The sequence below is a fragment of the Oryzias latipes genome, chromosome 22 (assembly GCF_002234675.1).
Source record: "Oryzias latipes chromosome 22, ASM223467v1".
NCBI classification, from domain to species: domain Eukaryota; kingdom Metazoa; phylum Chordata; class Actinopteri; order Beloniformes; family Adrianichthyidae; genus Oryzias; species Oryzias latipes.
This window is the reverse complement of record NC_019880.2, coordinates 6631086-6657580: the sequence shown is the minus strand read 5'-3', so window position 1 is coordinate 6657580 and position 26495 is coordinate 6631086. Positions and strand designations below refer to the sequence as shown.

The following is a 26495-nucleotide window of genomic DNA, read 5'->3' as shown; positions in this document are numbered from 1 at the left end:
CAGTCTCAAGACCAAATAAAGAAATAAATTAAGGAGAAAAAAGTTGACAGAAATACAAACGGTACATTATTTTATCCTAAATACCTCAATGTCTAACTTGTTGACCCAAATTGGCAAGTTGGAATAAGAATGGAGGTTAAGGTCATCCACAGCTTTCTGGACGCGGTTTAGGATGTCAGAAAAGGTCCTGTTGTCGAACATGCAAGTTTCCAGAGAGCGAACTTCCAGATCTATTTTTTCCTCAATCAGCAAGAGATCATCCACCTGGAAAAAACACAATTTATCCGACAAAAGTTAGGAAATAGAAAAAGCTTGGTTAAGGAATGGCAATCCAAACGTTTAACCAGTACAATACAAGAATGACTTGATCCCTGGAAGCCTAACCTTCTCCTGGAAGTTGAAGACCGTCTCAGCCAATCTCTGCACGTAGGGATCCAGCTTGTAAGATTCCCACACCAGAGTGATGCCTTCAGTCACCAGAGCCTGGACCTCCTTCTTGAGTCCAGCGACCAGCAGGGAGATGGAGGACCTCTCCTCCACTTTCTCACAAGTACGCTCGTAGGTGCGAACGCTTTCAATCAGAGAGATGGCAAATGGGTAGAGTTGATTGGCTTGGTGGGCTTTGTTGACGATGGCCAAAGGAACACGGAAGCTGAGCCACTTGAGGTTGCGGACCTCCTTGGATAAGGTGATGATCTCTGGGAGGAAGTTCACTTTGAGTTTAAGCATGTTGCCTGTCCTTCCACGCGCACGGGAAGTCTCAATTGTGAAGATCCGTCCAGAAACACCAAGGTTACGCTGCTGCACCTGGTTTAGAAAAGAATGAAAGATTTTACCAAATGCCAACAGTCTTTTAGAAAGGTAAACAGAAGCAGCACTGCATGGATGTGTACCTTGCGAGCCCAGTCATCAAAGATCTCTTGGGTGTTGAGTTTAGCTCTGAAGCTATCTCCGTCCTGTTTCAGCTTTAACCCTTCCACATGGTTCTCCCAACCTTTGCCCAAAACATCCTCCACCCTCTTCATATACGCAGTGAGCTGACGGTCAATCTGCTTAGCCCAAATGATGGAGCCTGACACGGGCGGCAGATCTCGAACGTGGCTCATTTTACACGCTTGGCTTTGAGGGTACTGCACTTTGAACTTGTCATGCAGCGACTCGATGTCGTCTTTCACACGCTGGATCAGCTGCGTCTGGTACTCCCGGATGGCGCCACGGATGTGGGGACGCACAAACAGAGCATTGAAGCGGGAAAATATACGGAACATCTCGTTGGCGTTCTTGGCTGTTCCGAGCTGATCGCGCAGGCGGGCGGTGATGCGCGTCTCCACGCGGTCAATGCGTTCATCGTAGCGCTTCATGGCAGCTTCCCAGGCTTCCATGCCTTCTTTAGACACATCTAGACCATCTACCTCTTTGACGTTCTCATATGCCAAGTTCACCTCTTCAATGGCATTGGCATCAGCAGCATCAAAGAGCACTCCTGCTACCTTCATGTCTTCGGGTTCAACGGTCTCCCCAGGAGCGTGCTGCTGCACTGCAGACACCTGTCAACAGCAAGCCCCTTTAGTATTCATGCTGTAAGAGTCAATCCAGGGTAGTAATAGGTCAGCACAAATGTGGTTATTGAAGATACCAAAGGGTGTTCACCTGAGGCCTAAGAACACGAACAATGACAGCCCTCAGCTGCTCGTGCTGTCTTCTGAAACGCCTCATGTGGTCGAGCCTGGACTGCAGCTTCCTGTGTGCAGGGCTCAGACGCCACACCATCTTAAGGTTCTCCTCCCTTTTGCGCTTTACAATATCCCTCAGCAGCACCTGGAGTTTCTCGTACTCATCCTCCCAGGTCTGGAACACCTCAAAGCAAGCCACCATCACCTGGAGCAAAGGATTTTTATTATCATTTCTTAGAAAATCTGAACTCTTCTTTTGAAGACATAAAAATAGACACCACTCAACTCCCACCTTTTCAAATTCCTCGTAAGCGACATGCATGAGCTTTCTGGTGCCCAACACCTTCAAAAGCTGGGAGCTTAAGTCTCGAGAGATGGCCTCCACGAGACGCAGTGCTCTCTGGATGGGATACTTAGTATTGCGTATCTTCTTCATGTGAGTAAATATGGCCATCAGAGCCTGACGGATTTTATCTAGCTCTGAGGCAGACAGCAGGTCATTAAGAGGGAAGTCCTTCATTAGTGGATTGTAGTCGTTAACTGTTTCTACAGCCTGTTTCAGACCTGTAGAGAGTAAACAGATGATGGAAAGATCAGCATTTATTCACACTAAAACAACAAGAAAAAGTTCTTCCCTTTTATGGCTCACTCACCTGTGTCTGTGTCAAAGCTCACAGTGGCGTGGAAACGTTTGCCGTGTTTCAGGATGTCCAGTGTGAGCAGAACCTCCGGGCTCTCTCTCTTCTCCTGGATCCTGTTGAGGGCTCTTTCCAAGTTCAGCCAGAAACTGATCTCCTGCAAGGCTGTGCCTGAAGCTGGGTCCCGATCAAGCTTTGTCACCTGCCAAAGGTCATTGTCAAATTTAAATGAGTAATATCCAACAACGAGGTACTTCACTGAGATTTGAAACAGAAAGATTTTTTTGTCTTGCCTTCTGGATCTCCCTGATCCAGCGGTTAACTCCAGACTGCAATTGGTTGAGGAAGGTCGGGTCTTCAACTTTGTCACCAAAGTCGGTGACCTTCGGTTTCTCCCCACGCTCATAACATTGCTTGGCAATGTTTGTGATGGTGGCGTGAATGGGAAGGCTGATTTCGGGGATCTCAATGTTCTGCTGCAGGTGGAGAAGACCCATCTCCAGCTCGGCAATCTTCTTCTCAACAGAAGGGGCCATTTTATCTCCATCTCTGGAGGATTATGATAATAGATTGTGGGATTAGTTTATTATTTTTCCTTTGTTGCGCTCTTTACTTAATGCCCAGTCTAGGATGTGTGGCAACTGCATTTTTTTAAAACAATACCTATCAGCCTTGCCAGACTCTCGGATGTAAGACTTGAAGAACGGAGAAACAGCGTTGCTGATGAAAGAGTGCAGAGTCTCGTAGGGAGAATCTTCACTCAGCGTCAACACTCGAACTTGAGTAGATATGGGCTTGTCTGCATCAATGACACCTGTCCTCTTGATTAACGCCAAGCTGCAGGAGGACATTTTTTAGCCACGCTTTGCATTTAAAATTTTTGCAGTTGATATTGTTGATAATATCTAATATTTACCTGTTCGACTTGACGCCATAGCGAATGTCAATGCTGATGTTGTAAGAGATGCACTCTTTTTCCTCTTCCCCTTCATCTCCCACATCCTCTGTGAAGAACAAGTCAGGAAAGGTTTAGTAACAAATAAAAAAAAAAGCAAAGTAAAACCACAATTTAATGGTGAGCCAAATCCTTTGGGTGTTTTGTAACAGCTGTTAACAGCTTTTCTTGTTGCAAATCTGGAGGGGGTTAAAAAAATGACTCCATCTGCAGCATCTGACTTTCCCACTAATCCATCAGTGAGCAGGGGAAGAGACCAACGCCTACAGGCTGTAGAGACTGTAGCTGGTCACATGAAACTTAAAAAAAAAAAAAAAACTCAATCTTGTAATGGAAAAGCAATTTATAAGCTATGGCCTGATTTACCAGAAGGAAATCTAAGACAATGAACTCATTGGTAAAAGTTGAACCACATGATGAAACCTCAAAATGCCAGAGGATACATACCGGTATTCATATTTCTGAAACTTTGGTTTAGCACAACCTTGCTACTAGCTAATGCTACATTTATAGTAAACGGTTATTTAGAATATCTGCAATCATTAGTGTGAGCCAGTATTAAACGTTTGTCTTTTTTGTTGTAATGGTTTCCTACAGTGTGGCGTAGCGGTCTTAAATTCTTTTGAGTTGAATGACAGGTTAGCTACTTTGTTTGGGGTCAAACTTTATTAAATATAAACATATAAAAAAACAATATTTATACTATATTAAAAATGTATGAATATTTACAGAACAGGTAAAAAAGTACATCCAAAACGCAGCAATGACCAGAAAAGTTTTACACAAAATAATGATAGCAAGGGAAACGTGAACAAAAAATTATAAATTAAGAAATGATATACAGATAATATAAATAATAATAATAATAATAATAATAATAATAATAATAATAAATAATAATACAAAAATGTTTTTGCTATAAACTTGATGAAAATTTGGTAACACATCCAAAGAAAATTAGGAAAAAACGTTTTACCCTGCATTTATCTATTTAAAATTTTCTATATTGTTTATCATCAGAACCGAAAGCCATAATTAATGTATTGGAAGTTCTTCTTCTTTCTCTTTCGGCTTTTCCCATCAGGGGTCGCCACAGCGAATCATCCTTTTCCACCTCACTCTATCATGAACATCATCTACCCTAACATTAGCCAACTTCATGTCCTCTGTTAAGACATCCATATATCTCCTCTTTGGCCGTCCTCTTGCCCTCCGGCCAGGCAGCTCCATCTCCAACATCCTTCTACCAATATATCCACTATCCCTCCTCTGAACATGTCCAAACCAGCTCAGTCTGGCTTCTCTGACTTTGTCGCTAACACAGGCAACATGAGCCGTCCCTCTGATGTACTCGTTCCTTATCCTGTCTAACCTGGTCACTCCTAAGGAGAACCTCAACATCTTCATCTCTGCTACCTCCATCTCAGCCTCTTGTCTCTGTCTCATTGCTACCGTCTCTAACCCATAGAGCAGAGCTGGTCTCACCACTGTCTTGTACACCTTTCCTTTGAGTCTTGCTGGCACTCTTCTGTCACACAACACTCCTGACACTTTCCTCCACCCGCTCCAACCTGCCTGCACTCGCCTCTTCACCTCTTTTCCACACTCCCCATCACACTGAACTGTTGACCCCAAGTACTTAAACTCCTGCACCTTCTTCACCTCAGTCCCCTGTAACGTAATGCTTCTACCTTGATCCCTCTCGTTCAGACACATGTATTCTGTCTTACTACGACTGACCTTCATACCTCTTCTTTCCAGAGCAAACCTCCACCTCTCTAGCTGTTCCTCCACCTGCTCTCTACTCTTACTGCAAATTACAATGTCATCCGCAAACATCATTGTCCAGGGAGATTCCTGTCTTACCTCGTCTGTCAGCCTGTCCATCAGCATAGCAAACAAAAAAGGACTCAAAGCTGATCCTTGGTGTAGTCCCACCTCCACCTTGAACTCCTCTGTCTGACCTACAGCACATCTCACCACCGTCATACTTCTCTCATACATGTCCTGAACTACTCTGACATACTTCTCTGCCACTCCAGACGACCTCATACAGTACCACAGCTCCTCCCTCGGCACCCTGTCATACGCCTTCTCTAAATCTACGAACACACAATGCAGCTCCTTCTGACCTTCTCTGTACTTTTCCATCAACATTCTCAAAGCAAAAATGGCATCAGTGGTGCTCTTACGGGGCATGAAACCATACTGCTGCTCACAAATCTCCACCTTCTTCCTAAGCCTGGCTTCCACTACTCTTTCCCACAGCTTCATTGTGTGGCTCATCAACTTTATTCCTCTATAGTTGCTGCAGTTCTGCGTGTCACCCTTGTTCTTAAAGATCGGAACCAGAACGCTTCTCCTCCATTCCTCAGGCATCTTCTCACTCTCTAAAATCCTATTGAACAAACTTGTTAGAAATTCCACTGCTGCCTCTCCTAAGCACTTCCATACCTCCACAGGTACGTCATCAGGACCAACGGCCTTTCCGCTCTTCATCCTTTTCAGAGCCTTCCTAACCTCATCCTTTCCAATCTCTGCTACTTCCTGCTCCACAACAACCACATCTTCCTCCCTTCTTTCCCTGTCATTTTCCTCGTTCATCAGCTCCTCAAAATACTCCTTCCATCTTTTCTGTACACTCTCCTGGGTTGTTAGCACCTTTCCATCTCTGTCCTTAATCACCCTTATCTGTTGCACGTCCTTCCCATCTCTGTCTCTCTGTCTGGCTAGTCTGTACAAGTCCTTCTCTCCTTCCTTTGTGTCTAACCTGTCATATAGCTCATCGTAAGCTTTCTGTTTGGCCTTTGCCACCTCTCTCTTCACTCTACGCTGCGCTTCCTTGTACTCCTGTCTACCTTCCTCAGTCCTTTCTACATCCCACTTCCTTTTAGCCAACCTCTTCCTCTGGACGCATTCCTGTACTTCCTCATTCCACCACCAAGTCTCTTTACCGTCTTTCCTCTTTCCAGATGAAACACCGAGCACCTTCCTACCTGTTTCCCTGATAATCTCTGCTGTAGTTTCCCAGTCCTCTGGAAGCTCATCCTGACCACCCAGGACCTGCCTCAACTTCTGCCTAAATTCCTCACAAGTTTCTTCATTCTGTAGCTTCCACCACTTGGTCTTCTTTTCTGTTTTCCCTATCTTCTTCTTCCTGACCTCCAGAGTCGTCTTACACACCACCATGCGGTGCTGTCTGGCTACACTCTCTCCTACCACCACTTTGCAGTCATTAACCTCTCTCAAATGACCTCGTCTACATAGGATGTAGTCCACCTGAGTACTCCTACCTCCACTTCTGTATGTCACTCTATGTTCCTCTCTCTTCTGGAAGTAAGTGTTGACTACAGCCATTTCCATCCTCTTCGCAAAGTCCACCACCATCTGTCCCTCCAGATTCCTTTCCTTCACACCAAACCTGCCCATCACCTCCTCATCACCTCTGTTGCCCTCACCAACATGCCCATTAAAGTCTGCTCCAATAACAACTCTCTCTCCTCTGGGAAAACTCTCTATGACCTCATCCAACTCACTCCAGAATCTCTCCTTCACTTCTAACTCACAGCCAACCTGTGGCGCATACCCACTGACTACATTCACCATCACCCCTTCAATGGTGAAGTTCATGACACTATACTTTTTTATTTGCAATTTAAAGCAACTGATTTCAGACACAGCTCAAAGAAAATGCACAATTATAGAAAACGTAATGTACAGATTTAGGGGTGTTATATTTTAAAATCATATTTTGTTCCATAAATATTATGTAGGTGGGTATTTTTGTTTTGTAGGTTGGCTACTTTATCAAGCTAGCTTTTGGGGCACTGACGTCATTTTTTAGTGTGTAGGGCATAATGCTACGCCCATTTACAGAGTAAAAACATTTCTGTCGTTCAATTTGGACATTCGCAATTGACTCCCGTCAAATTCTACCTTTGAGGGCTGATCTCTCCACCAGGATAGTGTGAATCTGCGAGTCTCCCAGGAATTTCTTCATCTGCTCCACAGCGCTCTTCTCCTCCAGGGCGGTTTCCAGTGAGGCCGGGGCCTCGCCGCCATCTTCCAAGAGCAGCGGCACCAGTTTCCGAATGTGCTTCTGCAGCACCGAAGTGTCCGCAACCGTTTGAACGGCCGACACCTCCATGGTGCCGGAGTTCTCCTCCGTCCCCCCGCCGTCAGACATCCTCCGAGAAAGCCAACCGAAACCAGAGGCCGGATTCAGATGTGCACGCGCTCAATGCTAAGGCCAAGAAGCCCTGTCAAAGGCTGACAGTGAAATCACCGCAGTTGTGGAAATTGGTTTTATACGCGAAAGGCATTGTGGTTCTTGTTGTTCAGTGAGCCAAGAAACTGTTGACCTTTAGCAGCATAAAACTACAACAACCACACGTCTGCTGTTCTTTTTCTCCCCCTTAAATACAAAATATTTTGCCGGTAGAGGGGGAAAGAGAGTATTCTTTGATGACACAGCAATATATCTAAAAAATATTTTTTTTAAATGTCTTTTTTTGCATTGCGATGAGGGTTTTTTTGCAAACCCAATATCACCAAATAATACATTTTTACAAATTCAATTGATTTTTGATACTATTGCTTGAGTCAGTAAAAGAAGCAATGCAGAGATCTAAAAGTGCAAAATAAAGTACATGTAATGCGTAAAGAAGATAATTAGGATACGGGTGACTTGGAGGGGTGGGAGGAAATGTAAAACAGTTGGGAACATAAATATAAAGTTGATTTTTTTTTCTTTTAAAATTCAGTTATCCAAGACCTAGAGTTCCAACATTTACTTTGAGTTTAAACTTTGACATTTGTTAATATTTTAACGCAACCTAACAAATCCTATTCAGGAATGTGTGCATCAGAGACAGAGGTTTTGGAGATAAAATCAGAGAGGCCAGACTGAGATTGTTAGGACGTCCACAGGAGAGACAGTATATATTGGTAGAAGGATGCTGATTCTAGGGCTGCAAGGCAAGAGGCTTTAAAAAACACCAAAGAAGACGTTTATGGATGCAGTAAAGAAAACATAATTAAAGGGTCCATGAAATATCACTACTGGGAGAAAACAGTTCACAAGGTGATCCCATCATGCCAATTTAAAAGTTTCAATCAAATTGGCATAAGAAGTAAACATTGTCACCATTAGAGGCATGAATCTTTATTTTATTTACAGGAACAGATAAACTGTAAACATTACAAAGTTTGCATTCAGTTAATTTAATTCCCACAACGAGGAGTAACATGAAGTGGTTTTGCACCATTTTACTGAATAAATATCCAAAACTAAAATCTACAGGGTCAAAACTTACAAAAATGAATTCAGAGCAATAAAAGACACCACAAAATAATAAATAAAACAGCCTCTACACCAGTTTCCTGAGTCAAAGTATGATGAACTTTCTTTCCTTGTTAAAATCATTTTAAATCTCCATGTTTGTACTAAATTGTTTAGCCTCGTGGCTTTTTGGGTGACTAATGGTTTTAATCTCAAAGAATTTCTCCAGTAGACAAAAATAAACAAATAAAAATAGAAAATAAAAATAACATAAAAACATAACTTTGCTAGGAAACCAATGATCGTTTGACTGGCAGTGTTTTGCCTCATGCCTCAGATGTGCTTACAGATAACACAATGTACCCAAACAGAAGCAAATCTACTAAACAAGTTCCAGGTTTTTTTTTGTTAATCACTTAGGGCAAAACCAAATTAATCCAAAAGACACCCAAGTTAATCAAAACAAGTTATTCTATTTCATAAAAAGATTCTGCATGAACCAGGAGAAGAGTTTTTCTTCTAGCTTAGAATAATATTTAAAAACTTAAAAACAGCTGATGTAACCCCTCAGAGAATGACAGTCCCTAATAATATTAAAAAAGAAAAGAAAACCCTCAATCTTCCTCAGGGAATCTGAACTTGGCATAAACGATGAGCATAACTACAGACATGACCACACACATGGAGCCAATCACCAGGTAGGCGATGCCGAGAAACTCATTCTGTCCTCCCATCCAGGACACGTTGCTGAAGGTCACCTTCTTTGTCCCTTCAAAGCTTATAACAGGATAGTCTGGGGAGTGAACGTTAAGAATATACAACACGTATACATGCAGCAGAAGATCATTGAAAAACAAAACATTTCTTTTACTAGTTAAACAACATGCTGGCAACTCAAGGGCCGCATTCCTGCACGTTTTCCAACATCCCCTGCTCTGGCATGCTCTAATTGGCTGGACACACCTGAACCAGGTGATCAGTCATCAATAGGGCTTGGATATCTGGAAATCATGCAGACTCTGTGGCCCTCGAGTTGCCTATCCTCGCGTCACCCGTCTCCCATTTGAGCAAAATATGGCTACCAATAGATTTAAACCGGTTTCAAATGGCAGTTTATTGTGTTTTACTTGCAAAATACACAGTCAATAAGACAAAAACAACAAAATAAAAAGGTTTGTGTCGTTTCTGCCAACAAAAACAATTATTTACATGGGTGGTTTGCATAAGCCTGAGGATTTCCCTGTTACTTGCAGGATTTAAATCCAGGTGAATAAGAACTCCATCTGACCCCTTAAGGTGAAACCACACCCAACTACCAAAATAAAAGCAGAGATCAGTGACGTGCAAGTAACTTCAGATAAAACACAAGTTCAGAATAGTACTCTAAATAGTTTTCTATGTAAAAGTCGATTTAACCATTTAAGTCACAATAATAGATCAATAGTCATTTTGTATGATGTTGTGTTTCAACCACACATGAAAAACATCCTCTACTTTTTATGGCAGAATGATTTTGGTCATATTCAACTGTCTAAAAAATATACATTTCATTAAACTTTTCTATCCCAAAACTAAAACATCCCTTTTCATGTACACTGGTAAATGTAAAATAAAAAAAACATATGAGCTGCCTTTTTGTAATATATTTCATACCAGCTTCAAACCCCACAGGGAAAATCAGCTGATTATGAGAAGGATACTGTAGGAAATCTCAAGAGAGTAGTTTCCAGCTGGCAAACCATCTTTGTAGTTCCCCTCTGTGATTCGGCGATACAGCTTTCTGAAATTTGGAAGGGCTGCCCTCCTCATCCACACAAGGAAGTCTTGGTTGATGAAGCCATTGTTTGACGCGTCTGAGGTGTCAAGCTCGTAAGCGGGCTTCGTCCAAAAAACGGGTTTTTCTGTGTCTGAAAGTCAGAGTGGGCCAGCGTTTAACAAAAAAATAAATAACTATAAAAATTTTTTTTTTTTCCCAATGGAAATAAATTATGATAACTTAAATTTAGTTTGTCACCATTAAAAGCATTTTTCAGAGGCGTATAATCGGGATTTCTGTATTTGATATTGTAGTCAGTCCACCAAGCGATTCCTTTTCCATCAAATGGCACCAGTTCTTCCTTTCCATTTATGATCTGATACAGCTTGAATGTGTCTGGGGAAAAATGCAGACAAAAACACCACACTTAGGCGCGCTGAACTGCAAGAAATAATCCCTCCATCATTTTCTTCATAACAGGATTCAATACGTACCATTGAACATGCTGTTTGCTATTGCCCCACAGGGGACGATGGGTTTGCCGTTGACACGCTGATAAGGTTGACAGTCTGAAGAGGGACTCTGCAAATATAGACCAAAATACATTCACAAGACAGATGTGAAGAAAATGTACTCATTTGGATTAGCCTGTACCACAAAAATTTAAATTAAAAAGGCAAATGTGGCTATTTTGAGAGTTTTTCTGTCTTCTTACTTTAAAATACGACACGTCTCCAATGAGCTGATTAAAATCTTTTGAGACTCCATATTTTCTTTGGTTCTGGAAGTAATTGGTCAAGCCGTAGTAAAAGAAGACGGGCCCCTACGGTGCAGAAAAAGGTAGGACAAACAAAAAGAAAACAAAGCATCACAGTTGAAATATTGTTTACCATAGCCAATGCCTAAGACTTCTACGTGCAAGTGTGTAAAATGACTGTCCAAACCTTAAACAGGGTCCCAATGGAAAAACTCAGCTTGCACACACAGTTACTCTGGTTTGACATGGTGCATTGATAACAGGGAGATGATGTCTCAGTTCCAGTGTAATCCAGCTGTGTGGGGAAAGAAAAAAAACAATAGATCATGAATAGTTAGTTGAAGTAGTCAGTCATATAGCTGTTAGACATCTTTAAAGACCCATTCCGATGATAATCGTGATTATGGTGTTTTAAACGTGTTCTTGTAGAACCTTTCTCAAAATGCAGGACATTTGTAAAATAATTTATGATATAAACTGTATGCAAGTGAAATGGGTGGGCCAAAGTCTCCCTGCTCCATTCTGATGCATCCACTTGCAAAAAAAATAGATCCATGCACGTCTTTGTTTTCCTCGTCCGAGGTGGCACCTAACTCAAAACTGCACGGCTGCATAGCTTCGATACTGTTTTTGTTGCACTGCTAATGTTAGCTTTGGGTTGTGAAGGGCTGTAAGCTAGCGGGAAAGAATGTTAAAAAAAAAAAAAAAAATAAGGGATGATGGGATATCAGCAGAGGCTTACTTCCGAGCCAACAGTCCCATTCACAAGCCTAGAGGCAAATCTTTTCTTAATTTTGGCTTAAAACTGCACAATCATAATCAAAAGACCACTGGGAACGCTTTTAAAATAGATTTTAAAAAAGATGTTTGGAGTGGGACTTTAGGAAGAAGTCAGAACGAAAAACAGCCAAATCAACAACCACATAAATAATGATATCATCTATGCAAACAGCTTTCTTCTTAACATTTTTGATCTTTGGTTTTAACGAATGTTTGCTTCCAGTCTCCCACCTCCAACACCTGGATACTCCTTGAAGTGATGAGGAGACCCACTCCAATCCCGATGAACGCCAGGCCGATGAGCAGGAAGCCCGGGATGACAACGCCTGCAGAGAGCATAGGCTGCCAAGCCGGAAGCCTCTGCTGCGTGAAAGCAGTGTTGCTCGGCCGGTTCGCGTAGTTCCCCTCTTCCTTCATGGTTGTCCTGTAAAAACGCATGTTCATAATTATTTCATTATCTTTAATTTCACAAAGTGTTAAGCATGTTTTCAGTCAAATAAAAGCACTGCCTTCTTTTAGTCTAAATTCATGAGATTTAAAGCACTTAATTCCTCAAACACAGTTTTGAGGATTTAAGAGATAGCTTCCTTTTTTTAATGTCTCCCGACATTTCAGTTTATTGAAGTTAACGTTACTAACTATGCATCAAAAATCGGTAAAACATTTAAAATAAACTCCTTTTTTATCTTTTAAGTTTTCGAAAAACAAAAGAGTAACACCTCATCATGAGGGACATTTGAGCGACTTTTACCTCAACGTACCTGGATAATAAAACGTTTTGTTAAAGATTTTTATAAACTATAATCTTAGAAGTTACTTACATCCAGTAGACTCACTTTAAAAGAAAAAAGACGCTAAAACATCAAAGTGTTCAGCGTTAGGCTAACTTTAGGAGACCGCCACCGAGTCACTAAATAGGCTCACCTATACCTGTTTCTGACCACACCCCTATTGGTCCTACTTTTTACCAGTAAATAAACCAAGTGCCAGCTAAAAAATATACTAAAACAAATTCAATCCATTAAAAATATTGTGTATGTAAATATAACAGATTTAGATAAAAAAAAAAACTCAAATGGGGGTAAAAAAAAATCCTGACCGCGCAAGGATACAGAAAAATGTCTCCACTTTGTTTCTCGACCCGTAGTGATGTCACCTTCTTTTCAGATTGACAGCCAATTCGACCAATCATAAAACTGAATGGTGTTGTGCAATGTTTCCAGCCACCAATCACAGACTAGTTCTCTCAAAGAAGGCCATTAAGTGTTTCGTCTTTGTGTTGACACCTTCGGAGTATTAAGAGGTAATATATTATTTTCAATATTGTTTTTTCCTAATTATTCTGAACTGTAGACTTTGGTGCAATCTGATGTACTTGCCATTCGCTATGATTAAGAAGACATACGTCTCTAGGTGTGTAAAACCGAAGCACCTGCTCCTGATCGGCTGCTGTGTGTGTGTGGCTAGCTACGACATTTCATTGTTAGCAAGAGCTAACGTAGCCCGTTTTGTTCTTCTCGTGCGTCTCCAAATAACTTGTAGTTAAAGCGTCTTTAATTTAGTTGCAATTTTAACATGTACATAAAAAATAAAAATTTAAATCGCCGTTAAGTTGGATGATATAGTTAGTGCAAAAATGAATTCACCATTTTGCTACTACTAGCCCCGCAGTGAGTGCGGCTAATCACTACTACTAGCAAGAAACAATACGAATGAAATAATGGGAATGAAAAGACAACAGATTTCAATCTCATTTGATTTATATTTTTCAACATTCAACAGGTTTCAGGTTTCAACATGAATAATAAACATAGCATGTCTAAAACTCAATTGTTTCTAAGTAAAGTCTTCTGTATTACCAAGCAAATGTATTGACATATACTAAAGACCAACGTCTTTTTCTCCGTTGGTGCTGTTTTGTAACTGTATTTCTGGTTCTTTTTTTTTTTTTCGTTTCTTAGTGCTAAAATGGATATTACCAGGTGTACGGAGAAATGGGTAAAACAAGAAAAGGTTACTGGACCTTGTAGCTCTCATTTCACAACATTCACGCACACTTAATATTCTTTCTGTCATCTTTAATTAAAGGGGGATTTACTGGTTCAAAAGATCTGGCATAACATGTTTTGTTTTTATCATTAGACCAGCATTTAATTCCTTCTTTTTTTTTCAAGATGTCAAAATATGTTTACAGATATGTTGTTGTTCTTTTGCTAACTCCATTGGTATGTTAATGCACAAATTCATGGCTGTGTACGTTTTGAACGCAGTTATAGTTCTAATTATGCATACGTTTTCTTTTATACCTTTTTAAACGCTAGCTAGGGGAAATTATTGTGGGTCTGTCAAATAAAATAGTTAATGGCATTTATTTCTTAGAAATTTTTAAATGTTGTGCACCTTGTTTAAGGGCTTTAGGGTCTCCCTTTCCATAAATTAAAATGAAAATAACCTTTGATTTTATTCACAGTTTCATCATATAAAATTTAGAGCTAAAGAAAGAAATGCTTTTAAATTGGAATCTTTACCAGATGGTTTGTTTATGACATTGTCTTGTAGGACGAAACAAAAAAAAACACTTCAAATATTTGTGTATTCTGTGCACTTACAAATGTTTCCATATTCATTTTATATTTTTAATTGTACATTTTATTCATCTGTCTCTTTTAAACATGTAAAATGAACCATTTCACTCATAGAGCTGTTTATTATGTTTATTTTGCAGTTCTTTGAAAACAATTTCCATTTTAAAGTTTCCTTTTTTGAACAACCGCCAAATACTCAAGTGAGTTTTATTTTCACATTTATTCAGGAGAGGCCCCCAACATCCTCTATAATGCTCTCGAGCAAGAAATCTGACCCTGCGTCCTCTTCATCCTCCTCTTCATCCTCTGCTGGAGCAGGAGGAGGTGAAAGGGTCTTGGGTTCTGATGCCCAGACTGGTCCGTCAGCCTCAGCTGCAGGAGCATTGGATTCAAAGAAGAAGGAAAGGTCCTCCCCGAGTGGGGAAGCTGGGGGAACTGCTTTTCCCCACCAGTCAGGTGCTGGAGGGGCAGACCAGGACTTGGCTGAAGTCCGCAGGACAAGTCGACGCAAGAGAGCAAAAGTAAACATTTAAGGTTTCTGCAGCCTCGGCAGGAAATAATTGAATCTGCGATTGTTTGTATCAATAAACACATATTGTGTGGTATAATGACCTTTCAGGTACAGCTCGAATCTTTGAAGTCCCAGGTTAAGTATGTGTTTTATTTTCGTCTTAGTGAAAGTCGTTTTCTGCTAGGTTTAATGTTTTTTGTACCTTTCTCTGGAGCACAAATAAATCAAGGATTGAGGTTGGGAATGTCGGTTTTAATGATGCTTTTATTGTGCCTACTGTTGCAGGTGGAGTACCGTGAGATGGACGAAAGCTTGGCTAACCTCTCGGAGGACGAGTATTATTCGGAAGAGGAGAGAAACGCTAAGGCCGAGAAGGAAAGGAAGCAAGTTGTCCCTCCTCCTGCCCCACCTCCAGAGGAGGAGAACGAGAGTGAGCCCGAAGAGCCGTCGGGTAAGTCTGGCCTTTCAAAAAAAAGAAACAAAACAAGTGTACCCTAAAAGAAAGGTCTGTGTTCAGTTAGAGTCCTGTTGACCCATCCATGGGTTATGATGCAGGCGCTGAACTGACTTCAGAGAAATGTATGTCTTTCAGGTCTGGAAGGTGCTGCTTTCCAAAGCCGTCTTCCCCATGACCGAATGACATCCCAGGAAGCCGCCTGCTTCCCTGACATCATCGGCGGCCCCCAACAGACCCAGAAGGTCTTCTTATACATCCGTAACCGCACAGTAAGTGCAAACGCATGTGGTCCCCAAAGAGAAATAAATAAGAATGTCTTTCACCCTAATGATTGCTGCATTCCAAATTGATTTAATTTAGCTCCAACTGTGGCTGGACAACCCGAAAATTCAGCTGACCTTTGAGGCTACAGTACAACAACTTGACGCTCCATACAACAGTGAGACATTAGATCAAACTTAATTTATTCCCTTCTTCACTTTTCTCTTTTTGTGTTTTTGAAAAACGTCCAAATCATTTACCTTATTTTTATTTCCAGGTGACGCCGTGCTGGTCCACAGAATACACAGCTACTTAGAAAGGCATGGCCTCATCAATTTTGGAATTTACAAGCGGGTCAAACCTTTACCAGGTGAGCTCGCTCCATCCATCCCACTGATGTCTGACCTGGGTTTGCAAAATCATGTATTTAAAGCGTGTTGCCGCAGCGCGGCAAAGCCTCCATGCTACTGGTTTAACATGCTCTCCGCTCGCTGCAGCCAAGAAAACGGGGAAGGTTATAGTCATCGGCGGAGGAGTGTCCGGCCTCGCTGCAGCGCGGCAGCTGCAAAGCTTTGGGATGGATGTGACGGTGCTGGAAGCCCGGGTAGGTGACCAACATCCGAGATTATTTTTTGTTTTACCGGTAGTTTTAATGACGGACATACTTCATCACTGACAGCTTTCCAAGCATTGTCTTCACATCTTTACGCATTTAAAGACCCACTCTGATGAAAATGGTGTTTTAAACATGTTCTTGTGGCACAAAATTAAGCTCAAAATTGCATTTCAGAGTATGTCTTTATTCAAATTGCTGTGAATCAGGAGCAGATGAAAAAATGTTGTTTACAACGGAGTTGGTTTGTGACCTCATCAAAAGGTGATTGGTGCGGATCTGTAAGACGATTATTAAGAGAAACTTTACATTTTAGAAGTTCAAAAGGTCACAAAATGTAACCTGCGACGCTTGGATTAAAATAAAAAAAAATCCACATCATTTTCATGCAGGACCGCGTCGGAGGCCGGGTGGCGACCTTCAGAAAAGGCAATTATGTGGCAGATCTTGGGGCAATGGTGGTGACAGGGCTGGGTAAGATGCTACAGAATATTAATGTCACCCTTCAATCTGAGGAATTAAAAGGTTTCATATAATTTCTGTTGCAAAGACAATATTTTTTTTTCCCCTGTAGTGCTTTGCTTGGATCCTCTTTAAAATTTAGCTGCGGAGCATTTTGCACACTTTACTGTTAAATTTAAGATGTAAACACTAATATTAGTGAACGTTGTCTCATGTAAATGGAGATCTTTTAGCGGCACATGTTCTCCTGTAGGGGGTGATGGTTGCTCATGTCTGGTTGTTTCTCTGTGGTGCGTTGTCAGGAGGGAATCCCATGGCGGTGGTCAGTAAACAAGTGAATATGGAGCTGGCCAAGATCAAGCAGAAGTGTCCTCTCTTTGAAGCCAACGGTCAAGCTGTGAGTATAAACCCCTGCATCATAGACAAGAATAAAGAGGATAGGAACATAATCATCCCTATTCCTTTTAGTTTTGCTTGGTTTGATGTTTCCTTTTTTGATTTTTACTCTGTATAAAAATTCAATTAAAATATAAAAAATAAAATAAAAAAGCAGCAGAAAATGAAATAGTTCCTTTTTTTAAAGTTGCCTTACAGCTTCATAAATGCTGGAAAGGTAATGAGGAAAAAAGACGAGTGTGGATTGGTGTATCTGCATGAAAATAAACGCCTGTTTGTGTCACTAACATAAATGTTTATTCCTTTTTCAGTGTTGGTAGTAGAAGTATGTGAACCGTCTCATTTAATACATCAATTAGATCATCTTTTGGCAACAATTTCAAACTTTACTTCATACTTTTGAGCTTAGTTCTGTATCTTTCATAGACTATTTTGGCAAAATATTAATTCCAAAAGTGAAAATTTCCATGTTTTTTCTGCAATTGTTTGATAATTGAAATGTCTTGGATTGCTTTTCTAATAACTCATGTTTGATTTGATGTTCATGTAAATTATCCAGCATTTCTCTTTTTTTTTTTACATTTTTTAAACAAACCACATGTATGTTGATGAATTCATATTTCTTACAGTTCCATATTTCACTGAGTTTGTGTAAATACTTTTTCATAGACTGCCATTATGGTTCACATACTTTTCCTTATTACAACATTTTTAGTGCATGATGGGAATGAATATGTACAGAAAACATGGATTTGTCTCACATTTGTGTCAAATTCACATGTAAAAACGTCTTTTTACAGCTTTGTAGTTTAATGTTAACAAAACTGGTAAATTTGAGTCAGAATTAAAATAAAACAACAAATACTTAATTGGAACAGGACTAAACAGAAATGAATTCATTCTAAAAACTGGACTTGTTTTTTGCTCACGTTGTTTTCAGGAAGTAGTGCAGTAAGCTTGTGTACTACCACAGTAGAAAGTACACATATGGACTCTAAAAGCAGAAAAGCAACATAAATGTTAAATCTTTTTCCCTAATGTGTTTTTCTTTTTCTCTCCCTTTGCCTCCAACCCTCCTCTGTTCATCTTATGGTGAAACTCCTTAAGGGAGAACGGTGTACAAGTGTAGGTATATTTTTATTTACAGTATCTCCCTCCTATTTCATTCTCCATGTTTCAATGGACTCACTGTAAATGTCATTACATGTCATCATTTCTAATCCATCTAAAGGAACACTTTAAATGAAGCATCAAAAAGTGATTTGATTGGATTTTTTTCTTTTGTGTGTTTAGTAAAAAATAAGCTCAGCTGTAGAAAATCCTAATTTGACACACTAACCAGAAATACGTGTTTAACAAAGGGCAATTAAATGAAGCAGAACCTTTAGGTGTGATCTCTTTCTGTGTCCGGATCAGAGGCTGGAGAGCATCGTCCAGACACACAGGCTTTGAAATATGGAGCACGGCAAACACAGAATCCCTCTCTGAGGATGTTTGTTTGTGTTTATGAATCGTTTTGAAGAGCAAAAACCTCACAGCATGCTCTTTTCAAGTTTGGATGTTTTTGCTGCATGTATTTTTTGATAGAAGGTTTAGGAGGTGGAAACGTCTTTCATGACCACATTTCCTTTTTCACTGAAACCGTGTGTTCAGGTCCCCAAAGAAAAAGACGAGATGGTGGAGCAGGAGTTCAACCGGCTGCTGGAGGCCACCTCCTACCTGAGCCACCAGCTCGACTTTAACTTCCTCAACAACAAACCCGTGTCTCTGGGCCAGGCCCTGGAGGTGGTCATACAGTAAGTTGGAAAACCTGGGTGAAATATAAAGACGGGATTGTAGAATGACGATTGGACACACTTTGATCTGCAGGCTGCAGGAGAAGCATGTGAAAGATGAGCAGATAGAACACTGGAAGAAAATAGTCAAGACTCAGGAGGAACTCCGAGACCTTCTCAACAAGGTGAGCGGGTGTCCCTTCAGTCAGTCCTCGGGGGGGACTGACTATATAATCTGATTCTGGAGGAAGTTTGAGTTTCTCCATCACATCCGACTCGTTCTTCATGCATGACAAGTCGCTCGGTTATGTGTGAAACTAGCAAAGTCAGCAAAAAACAAACGTATCCAGGAAAGTTTCTTTTCACTGAAAAGAGCCAGTGAGGAAAATAAATTAAAGTATGCTGCGTTTAGAAGACAAAAACAGGGATTTATAGCGACGGTTGTTCCCCCAGACCATAATAATAATGCAGAATATAATAAAGAACTGTCTAATGTTATGAGGATTCTGCTAATACAGTAGCTCAATCTGTGGATTCATGTTTATTGTTTTATTCAGAAAATATCTGTTTTGGGGACTTTAAAAAAAAATTCTTAAAAGAAGGGCTGAAGTTGGCATCTGACTTTTTTAGCTTCTACTTTGACATTTATGGGTTTTAGGGAAAGTCTAGGTCACATTTTAATGCTTCCTACACAAAGTCTAGAGTAGAAACGAAGCTGCAGATATTTGTCAAAGGATGAAGATAAACTTCCCCCTCAAACGTTGAGGGAAACTGAACGCTAAAAAAAGAAAATCAGACTTCAGCTTCATACAGGGCGGTCTGAGAAAATATGGTCTGACATTAAACGTGGCCTGGAAAAAGGTTTGGGGGTGAGGGGGGCACTGCTTGAAGTCATTTTTTTAATCCCCTCATTCACCTCCTCTCCTGCTTTTCAGATGGTTTCCACTAAAGAGCGCGTTAAGGAGCTCCATCAGCAGTATAAAGAGGCATGCGAAGTCAAACCACCCAGAGACATCACCGCCGAGTTCCTGGTGAAGAGCAAGCACAGAGACCTTACAGCCCTCTGCAAAGTAAGCCTTCTCTCTAAAAAGAAACCATCTTTTCAGAGGTTTGGGAAATGAAGCTTCCTGTCCGGCTTCAGAAACCTCCAATCAGAGCCCGTCCATTGAAAAGCTCTTCACGTTCCTTCCTATGGCTGATTAGTGGATCAGGAGTTGATCACCACCGTTTGTAGGAGGGGATCTTTGATCTGAACAGCTGCATTTGTCAAACTGATGGTTCACAGCTGAGCTGCAGCGGCAAACGTCTGCATCACGGTGTGGCTCGTGTTAGTGGAGGTTCCAACTGGACAGACTACAATTCAGTGGTTTTAATGTCCTGCTAGGATGTATTATTACTGAAAGTTTTGTTTTAAATCAGATGCATTCTAGCTGTGTGTGTTACAGTCGGTCTAAACACAGCTGGGATCTGAAGTTGATTTGTCTGCAATGCGAGCGCAGTCTGACAAACCACTTCAAGGCTGCGCGTCTCGCTCCGACGCTCCTCATGTCTGCAGATGTGTGGACGCACGCTGAGCGTTTCCCATTCTACACGCATGACGTGCGTTTACCACTGCAGGAACAACCCTCCGCTACTATAGTTTCATTCAGAATGTTTCAAGAAGGTTTGGATTTTTGGTTTAAACAAACGAGTTATGACACATAATTGGTATTTGCTTTAAAAAAATTCTAGAAACGCTGGAGTTTAGTGGAGCTTTGACTGATTTTTTTATTAGATGTTTATCACATAGTTTTGACTTTGTCTTTGCTCTGATTGTGGCTTTACGCATTTTTAGTTCATCTCTACACGTTTATATTTTATTATTAAACATCAAATCTGATTGATCTCAGAAAATTACAATATTTATAGGATCCGATCTGTTTAATGAGAAACTAGATTTTTATTTTATTGTAAATCTTGAAAATTTGACTAATAAATTTGACAAACATTTTAAACTCGAAGGAAGTATAAAAAATTTGGGGGCAAATTTGTAAATTTTAAACCCGAAGTTAAAAAGTTTAAAGCTAAAACTGCTACCAAATGAAAGCTAAATGTTTCTATATAACAGCTGCTGTTTTAGATTTTTAATTTTTGTTTTTTTGTTTCTGTCATTCTTCGCTTTTAGTTACTTGAATTATTGTTTCAATTCCGACTTTTCTTTTTCTGTATTGATCAACCCTAGCTTTACGTGGGGGTGGGGCTTTGATTGCCAGCAGGTGACAGAAGGGGGTGACGTCCATTGCGTTCCATCTTTTGGCGCCGCCCGCCCGTATCATCCGTCCTGTAACGTGGCGTACAGTAGAGACGATGCTCTCCCAAAGTTTGTTTTTTTTTTAGATAGAAATTTTCTTCTTTCGATTCAAATTTATAATCGGATTTTTCATGGTTTTTGAATAGAAAACATCAGTAGAAACTAAAAAGATGAATGTTTAGAATCTGCCTCAAATTATTACAGAAAATCGTTTAAAAAAAAAAAAAGAAATGCTCAGACTCCAAGAGGTAAAGCAGCTTTTGTGTTTGCTGAAGTATTTTGGGACTCTTACTGCTGCTGGGATCTTCTCGGGTTGATGGTTGGAAACCCGGCCTTGGACATGTTTCCACACTTTAACCGGGTGAACAGGTCGGGTCGGTCCTTTTTCACAGCTGCTCGCCCGTTCAGCTCAACCTGCAGCTTTTTGGGTGTGTCCCTGTTGCGAACCTACATGCCCCCACCCAGATGAAGACGCCACCCAAACTGCATGTGGTGTCAGATGACGTCTAAAGTCACGGAGAAACCAAATATGTGTTGATGATCTGCGTTCAGCCTCAACCACAGATGATTTTATGAAAGTAAACAAAGGATTGACAGGACACTGACGCCTGTGCTTCCTTTGGCTTGGTTCTCTCTGTAGGAGTACGACGAGTTGGCGGAGATGCAGGTGAAGCTGGAAGAAAAACTGCAGGAGCTGGAGGCCAATCCACCCAGGTAACACATCCACCCACATTCCTGCTGCTGCAGCTGCATGAAACAACACCTCTAGCCCTTAGAAAGACAGTCATGTGGAAAAATGAGGACACCCCATGGAAGCCTGAATATTTTCCCACATATTTGGATTCATTTAATAATAATCAATTTGAACATCACTGAGTGATAGAACCTGAACATGTTTTATCGGTCTATTTAAAACTTTCAAAAGAAAGTAACTCCTAAAGATCAAGCTGATTATTTAATGAGGGTGTCCTAACGTCTTCAAACTTTATTCTGGTTTTGTTCAGAAAATTCACACAAGAAAATGTCAAAGTTGCTGAAATTAAAAAAGTTACACAACTTTGGGAGCAACAAATGTATCGTTCTAGAACGGTTTTTCACACTCGTCATTTCATGATTAGTGCTTTCTCACATAGCCGCTACATACATTTTGCGCATTTTCCACGTATGAAACGTTGGTCTTTCGTGATACATGTGCGATTTACGTCATTCATACCTGTTTCTTGCGTTCGTCATTCGTCAATGTGCGCAGATATCACCTTCAAATGACGTGGTTATTTGTGATGCATCCTTGAAGATTTCATGTAAAGGGTACAACTTTTCTCACTTTTTCCACGTAAATTCATGTATGACCAATTTTGATCCGTTCAATGTGCCCTAAATGTCCATAATGACTGTTTGACACGGCCTTAAACCCACCAACCTGCATGCTTTCCATGTTTCTGCTAAGTTCAGCTCAGCATCAAGCTCTGCAGGAGCCTGAAAATGAGGGTCCTTAGAGACCCGTGTGGGAACTAGAACTCTGATGGGCTGCAACTGAAACGTCCCTCCTGACTGTCTGATGTCTTCATTGCTGCCAGAGCACCGACTGTCTCCGTTTGTTCCCGACTTTCCCACAGCGACGTTTATCTTTCATCGAGGGATCGGCAGATCCTAGACTGGCACTTCGCCAACCTGGAATTTGCCAACGCCACGCCCCTCTCCACCCTTTCTCTCAAGCACTGGGATCAGGTGAGGTCATGTCACGCCGGTGCAATCCCAGAATGAGACGCCTCTCTCATTTTATTGATCAGATTTGTTAAGTTGATTAAAGGGGTGACGTTGGATTTTTCTGGTCTCCACAGGATGACGACTTTGAATTCACCGGCAGCCACCTGACTGTGAGGAATGGTTACTCCTGTGTTCCTGTGGCTCTCGCTGAAGGCCTAGACATCAAACTGAACACGGCCGTGCGACAGGTCCGATACACGGCGTCGGGTACGTGAACCGCCTGCTAAAACCAGAGGAGCCAAAAACCCCAGAGGTTCACTCTGTAGTCATCACGCCTTTCCTTTCCTCTCCAGGCTGCGAGGTGATTGCTGTCAACACTCGCTCCACCACCCAGACCTTCATATACAAGTGCGACGCCGTGCTGTGCACGCTTCCCCTCGGGGTGCTGAAGCAGCAGCCCCCCGCCGTGCAGTTTGTCCCTCCGCTGCCAGAGTGGAAGACGTCAGCCATTCAGAGGATGGGCTTCGGCAACCTCAACAAGGTTTGACTCCTAATGGTTCACTGTCATGAATCCGTTTATTTATCTTCCCTAGATCCACTCCGATCATCTTTTGATCTACTTTTAAAGCTTTGCCAGTCGCCTTTTTTTAGCCCAAATAAAACAAAAAAAAGCTTAGTTTTCTAGATTTTTGTTCTCTAGAGCAACCCCCCCCCCCCCCCCTCCCCGCCCATCTTGTTGATGAGAACTCAGAGCAGGGAGGTTTTGGCCCGTTCAAATATGCATTTTTGTTGTCTGCTCCTGAATCACAACTATTTGCGTAACAACATACTTAGAAATGGAATTTTATGTTTATATACATATATGTCCTCCGTCATCAGACAAAACATGTTTTAAACAAAACAAAAATACAATTTTTAGTGAGCCTTTAAGCTGCCTCAACTGCTGAACCAAACTGATCTGAACACGTGTGACGTGAAAATGTGTTTAAGAAACCCCCGCCGAGTATAAAGATCTGCCACAGATTCATTCAGATCAGATCGTGAGAGTTTATTTTTCTTCTTTGATCGTCTCAGCAGCATAAGAGCATTTGCTGGTGTTTGGATCTACGTGTTGTGTTAGATACATGCTGTAAAGGAAACATTAAACTCCTGATTCTGCTGCAGTGTCCTCGTGCTGCAAGCTTGACCTTCAGTTAGTGGAGGAAACACAGGAAATGGCAAACAATCCCAATTCCCGTGCCGTTTGTTATTTGCAGTTGTGAAACATTTGAAGGTTAACATCGTTGGGTCGTCTTTACTCGGTCTTAGGAATTTTGCAGAAAGCATATCTGGAGAAGCGCATAAGGACGGAGTCCCCACACTCGTTAGCGTGTGACCGGCTGTGTGAGCTTCATTTTGCGTCACTCCTGACCCACCTGCAGCAGCAGCAGTGTGATGCTTCTGCAGCACTGAGGAAAATGCGGCATTATTATGCAATCCCAGCTGCTACTTCCGCTGTGTGTCCAGCAGAGGGAGCACTCTCTTCTTCACATCACAGTCACTGCTGTGCGATTAGGGGGTTCTGCTCCGACTGCAAAGCTTTGGACTGAAATCAGTATTTCAGAGTTTGCTCCTCCCTGTCTGCAGGTGGTGTTGTGTTTTGACCGCGTGTTCTGGGATCCGAGCGTTAACCTGTTCGGTCACGTCGGCTCCACAACCGCAAGCCGAGGCGAGCTCTTCCTCTTCTGGAATCTCTATAAAGGTGATAATAAAACATTCCACACTTAACAGCTGATTTATTGAAATAGCAGCGTGGGATAGAAATGTTTGTGTGTCGTGTCGTGTGCCCTCAGCCCCAATCCTGCTGGCTCTGATGGCTGGCGAGGCTGCTGGGATTATGGAGAACATCAGCGATGACGTCATTGTCGGACGCTGTCTGGCCATTCTCAAAGGAATCTTTGGAAGTAGTGCGGTCCCACAGGTACGCAGAGCAGCATCCCCTCCGCTCGAACTCACTGCAGATCTGAGAAGCCTTTTAATACAAGAGGATCCCACGTTGTGTTTGTTTAAATACATTTTTGTTATAATAAAGTTTTGCATATTACGCCACGCATGCTGAACATGTGTGGAAGAGCTTGTAGTCACATCCAAACCAACCATCATTATCAGTCATTTGCTTATGGTTCCCAATGGAATTTAAATTTCATGCACGCAGGCTGACATTAGAACTGTTTACGTGGGGCTGTAGTCGTCGTCGTGGCAACCCCCCTTGAAGTGTGTTTTTGTTGTTATGGCAGCCTAAAGAAACAGTTGTCACTCGTTGGCGGGCGGACCCCTGGGCGAGGGGCTCCTACTCGTACGTGGCAGCTGGCTCCTCGGGAAACGACTACGACCTCATGGCGCAGCCCATCACGCCCGGACCCGCCATACCCGGAGCCTCACAGGTAAGGCCCGGAAACCAGCAGGCAGCAGCATGTATCATGACTTCCCCTCAGCAGCACGCACAAGGGATATTTACGCTCCATCAACATCGCCTCCAGAAATTCACATTCTCCATTTGTCATCAGAGAAGCAATGCTGACTGACATGACGTTGCTCCGCCCAAAAGAGCGTCGTGACATCACAGTAATGGAAGGAGCAGATAGGCAGATGCAGTTTACAATAAAAACAACTGAATAAAGAAAAAGAGAGGTGGATGAATAGATCCTTTAGGTTTTTACAGGAGTCTGATGGCAGTAAGGTAGAAGCGCTCATGCAGGCTGTGGTATCTTCTGCCTGAAGTTAGGAAGGAGAAAGCTCCTTGAGATGGAGGAGTGGCCTCACCAGGCAGGGCTGTGTTACTTTCTGCTGAATTCCACGGCTTTGCTACAAAAATGATGTTTGTTTTTGTTTTTTCTCCTCAAGCCCGTCCCTCGTTTGTTCTTCGCCGGCGAACACACCATCAGAAATTACCCCGCTACAGTCCACGGCGCCTTGCTCAGCGGCCTCAGGGAAGCCGGACGCATCGCAGATCAGTTCCTCGGCGCAATGTACACACTCCCCAGACAAGCCACGCCCACCGCCACCAGTAACCCCCAGCAGGCGCAGCCCGCTGCCAGCGTCTGAGCGACTCCGAAGGCCCGGAAAAAAACGTGGATTTTTGAAAGGACAACAACCTTCTAGTTTCAGAAAAGTCATTTAAAAACCCAAACATTCTAACCGCATTATTAGCTCTGCTTCTCGTTTCATCACATTCATGAAATTCTCTTCGTTAAAGTCAAATGTGGAATTTTTCTATTTATGAACTCTTGTACATGCTTGGAATAATGGTTGAAAACCCGTCCACTAAACACACACAAACTAAAAAAAAAAGCAAACTCTACGGAGCCCCTCCCACTACAGTGTTCCTGCTTTCTCGTAGGTGTTTGTCTTTCAGATTTCATTTCTACTGTTCGAGGCAGAATATTTAAGCTTCAGAAAAGCTGAGGATGTTTATGTTGAATGGCATGTTGCCATGGCAGATGTTTGTGTTGTCCTTTTTTTTTTATAGTAAAATGTTTTGTTATTAAAAGAAAACCCAAACTGTATTTGTGGAGTCCATATTTTTAGGAAGTTCCAGAAGGTCGGATGTGAGGAAGAA

General features: G+C 41.7%; 3 protein-coding genes across 8 annotated transcripts in view; 1 reads left to right on the top strand and 2 right to left on the bottom strand.

The window, feature by feature from the left end:
• dync1h1 (dynein cytoplasmic 1 heavy chain 1) overlaps positions 1–7546 on the bottom strand; it is a 29524-nt gene extending 21978 nt beyond the window's left edge. Inside the window, exons 1-10 of one of the 2 annotated variants that reach the window (XM_023952035.1) lie at positions 7203–7546; positions 3228–3315; positions 2975–3148; positions 2605–2860; positions 2327–2513; positions 1966–2237; positions 1651–1878; positions 894–1547; positions 385–807; positions 85–264 (exon numbers count right to left, since the gene is read on the bottom strand). In XM_023952035.1, the coding sequence (XP_023807803.1) occupies positions 85–264; positions 385–807; positions 894–1547; positions 1651–1878; positions 1966–2237; positions 2327–2513; positions 2605–2860; positions 2975–3148; positions 3228–3315; positions 7203–7452 (2712 nt within the window). In that variant the 5' untranslated portion in view covers positions 7453–7546. The remainder of the gene's footprint in view (positions 1–84; positions 265–384; positions 808–893; positions 1548–1650; positions 1879–1965; positions 2238–2326; positions 2514–2604; positions 2861–2974; positions 3149–3227; positions 3316–7202) is intronic. The other variant, XM_023952036.1, reaches the window with a different exon arrangement.
• Positions 7547–8414: 868 nt separating this feature from the next.
• Positions 8415–12908, bottom strand: LOC101172542 (cell cycle control protein 50A). 2 transcript variants are annotated; one of them, XM_020713390.2, is made up of 8 exons: positions 12677–12908; positions 12072–12264; positions 11248–11355; positions 11019–11126; positions 10798–10885; positions 10562–10699; positions 10248–10454; positions 8415–9340 (listed from the first exon to the last, which is right to left on the bottom strand). In XM_020713390.2, exons 2-8 carry the CDS (start codon positions 12255–12257, stop codon positions 9162–9164), a joined length of 1014 nt encoding a protein of 337 aa, XP_020569049.1. In that variant the 5' UTR covers positions 12258–12264; positions 12677–12908; the 3' UTR covers positions 8415–9161. The 2 variants fall into 2 exon arrangements, with proteins under 2 accessions (XP_020569049.1, XP_023807720.1); XM_023951952.1 differs by having other exon boundaries at positions 12662–12907.
• A 159-nt stretch (positions 12909–13067) lies between these two features.
• Positions 13068–26442, top strand: kdm1a (lysine demethylase 1A). 4 transcript variants are annotated; one of them, XM_011490202.2, is made up of 22 exons: positions 13068–13143; positions 13802–13853; positions 14653–14946; positions 15222–15387; positions 15529–15662; positions 15754–15832; positions 15932–16024; positions 16152–16258; positions 16660–16741; positions 17032–17126; positions 18233–18250; positions 18779–18921; positions 18995–19085; positions 19836–19970; positions 21831–21904; positions 22807–22918; positions 23032–23164; positions 23251–23438; positions 24524–24638; positions 24730–24857; positions 25174–25320; positions 25781–26442. In XM_011490202.2, the coding sequence occupies exons 2-22, from the start codon at positions 13809–13811 to the stop codon at positions 25979–25981; spliced, it is 2580 nt and encodes an 859-aa protein (XP_011488504.1). In that variant the 5' UTR covers positions 13068–13143; positions 13802–13808; the 3' UTR covers positions 25982–26442. The 4 variants fall into 4 exon arrangements, with proteins under 4 accessions (XP_011488504.1, XP_011488503.1, XP_011488506.1 ...); XM_011490201.2 differs by having other exon boundaries at positions 15219–15387; XM_011490203.3 differs by having other exon boundaries at positions 13102–13143; positions 13802–13838; positions 15219–15387.
• The last annotated feature ends 53 nt before the right edge of the window (positions 26443–26495 follow it).

Excerpts from the sequence above, each read along its gene's own strand:
- kdm1a (XM_011490201.2), top strand. The coding sequence starts at position 13,809 with ATGGATATTACCAGGTGTACGGAGAAATGGGTAAAACAAGAAAAG. Across the intron at positions 16,259-16,659 it reads TGACGGTGCTGGAAGCCCGG|GACCGCGTCGGAGGCCGGGT; the intron begins GTAGGTGACCAA and ends ATTTTCATGCAG. Across the intron at positions 25,321-25,780 it reads CCATACCCGGAGCCTCACAG|CCCGTCCCTCGTTTGTTCTT; the intron begins GTAAGGCCCGGA and ends TTTCTCCTCAAG.
- LOC101172542 (XM_023951952.1), bottom strand. Across the intron at positions 10,886-11,018 it reads GAGACGTGTCGTATTTTAAA|AGTCCCTCTTCAGACTGTCA; the intron begins GTAAGAAGACAG and ends CTATATTTGCAG. Across the intron at positions 10,700-10,797 it reads AGCAAACAGCATGTTCAATG|ACACATTCAAGCTGTATCAG; the intron begins GTACGTATTGAA and ends ATTTTTCCCCAG.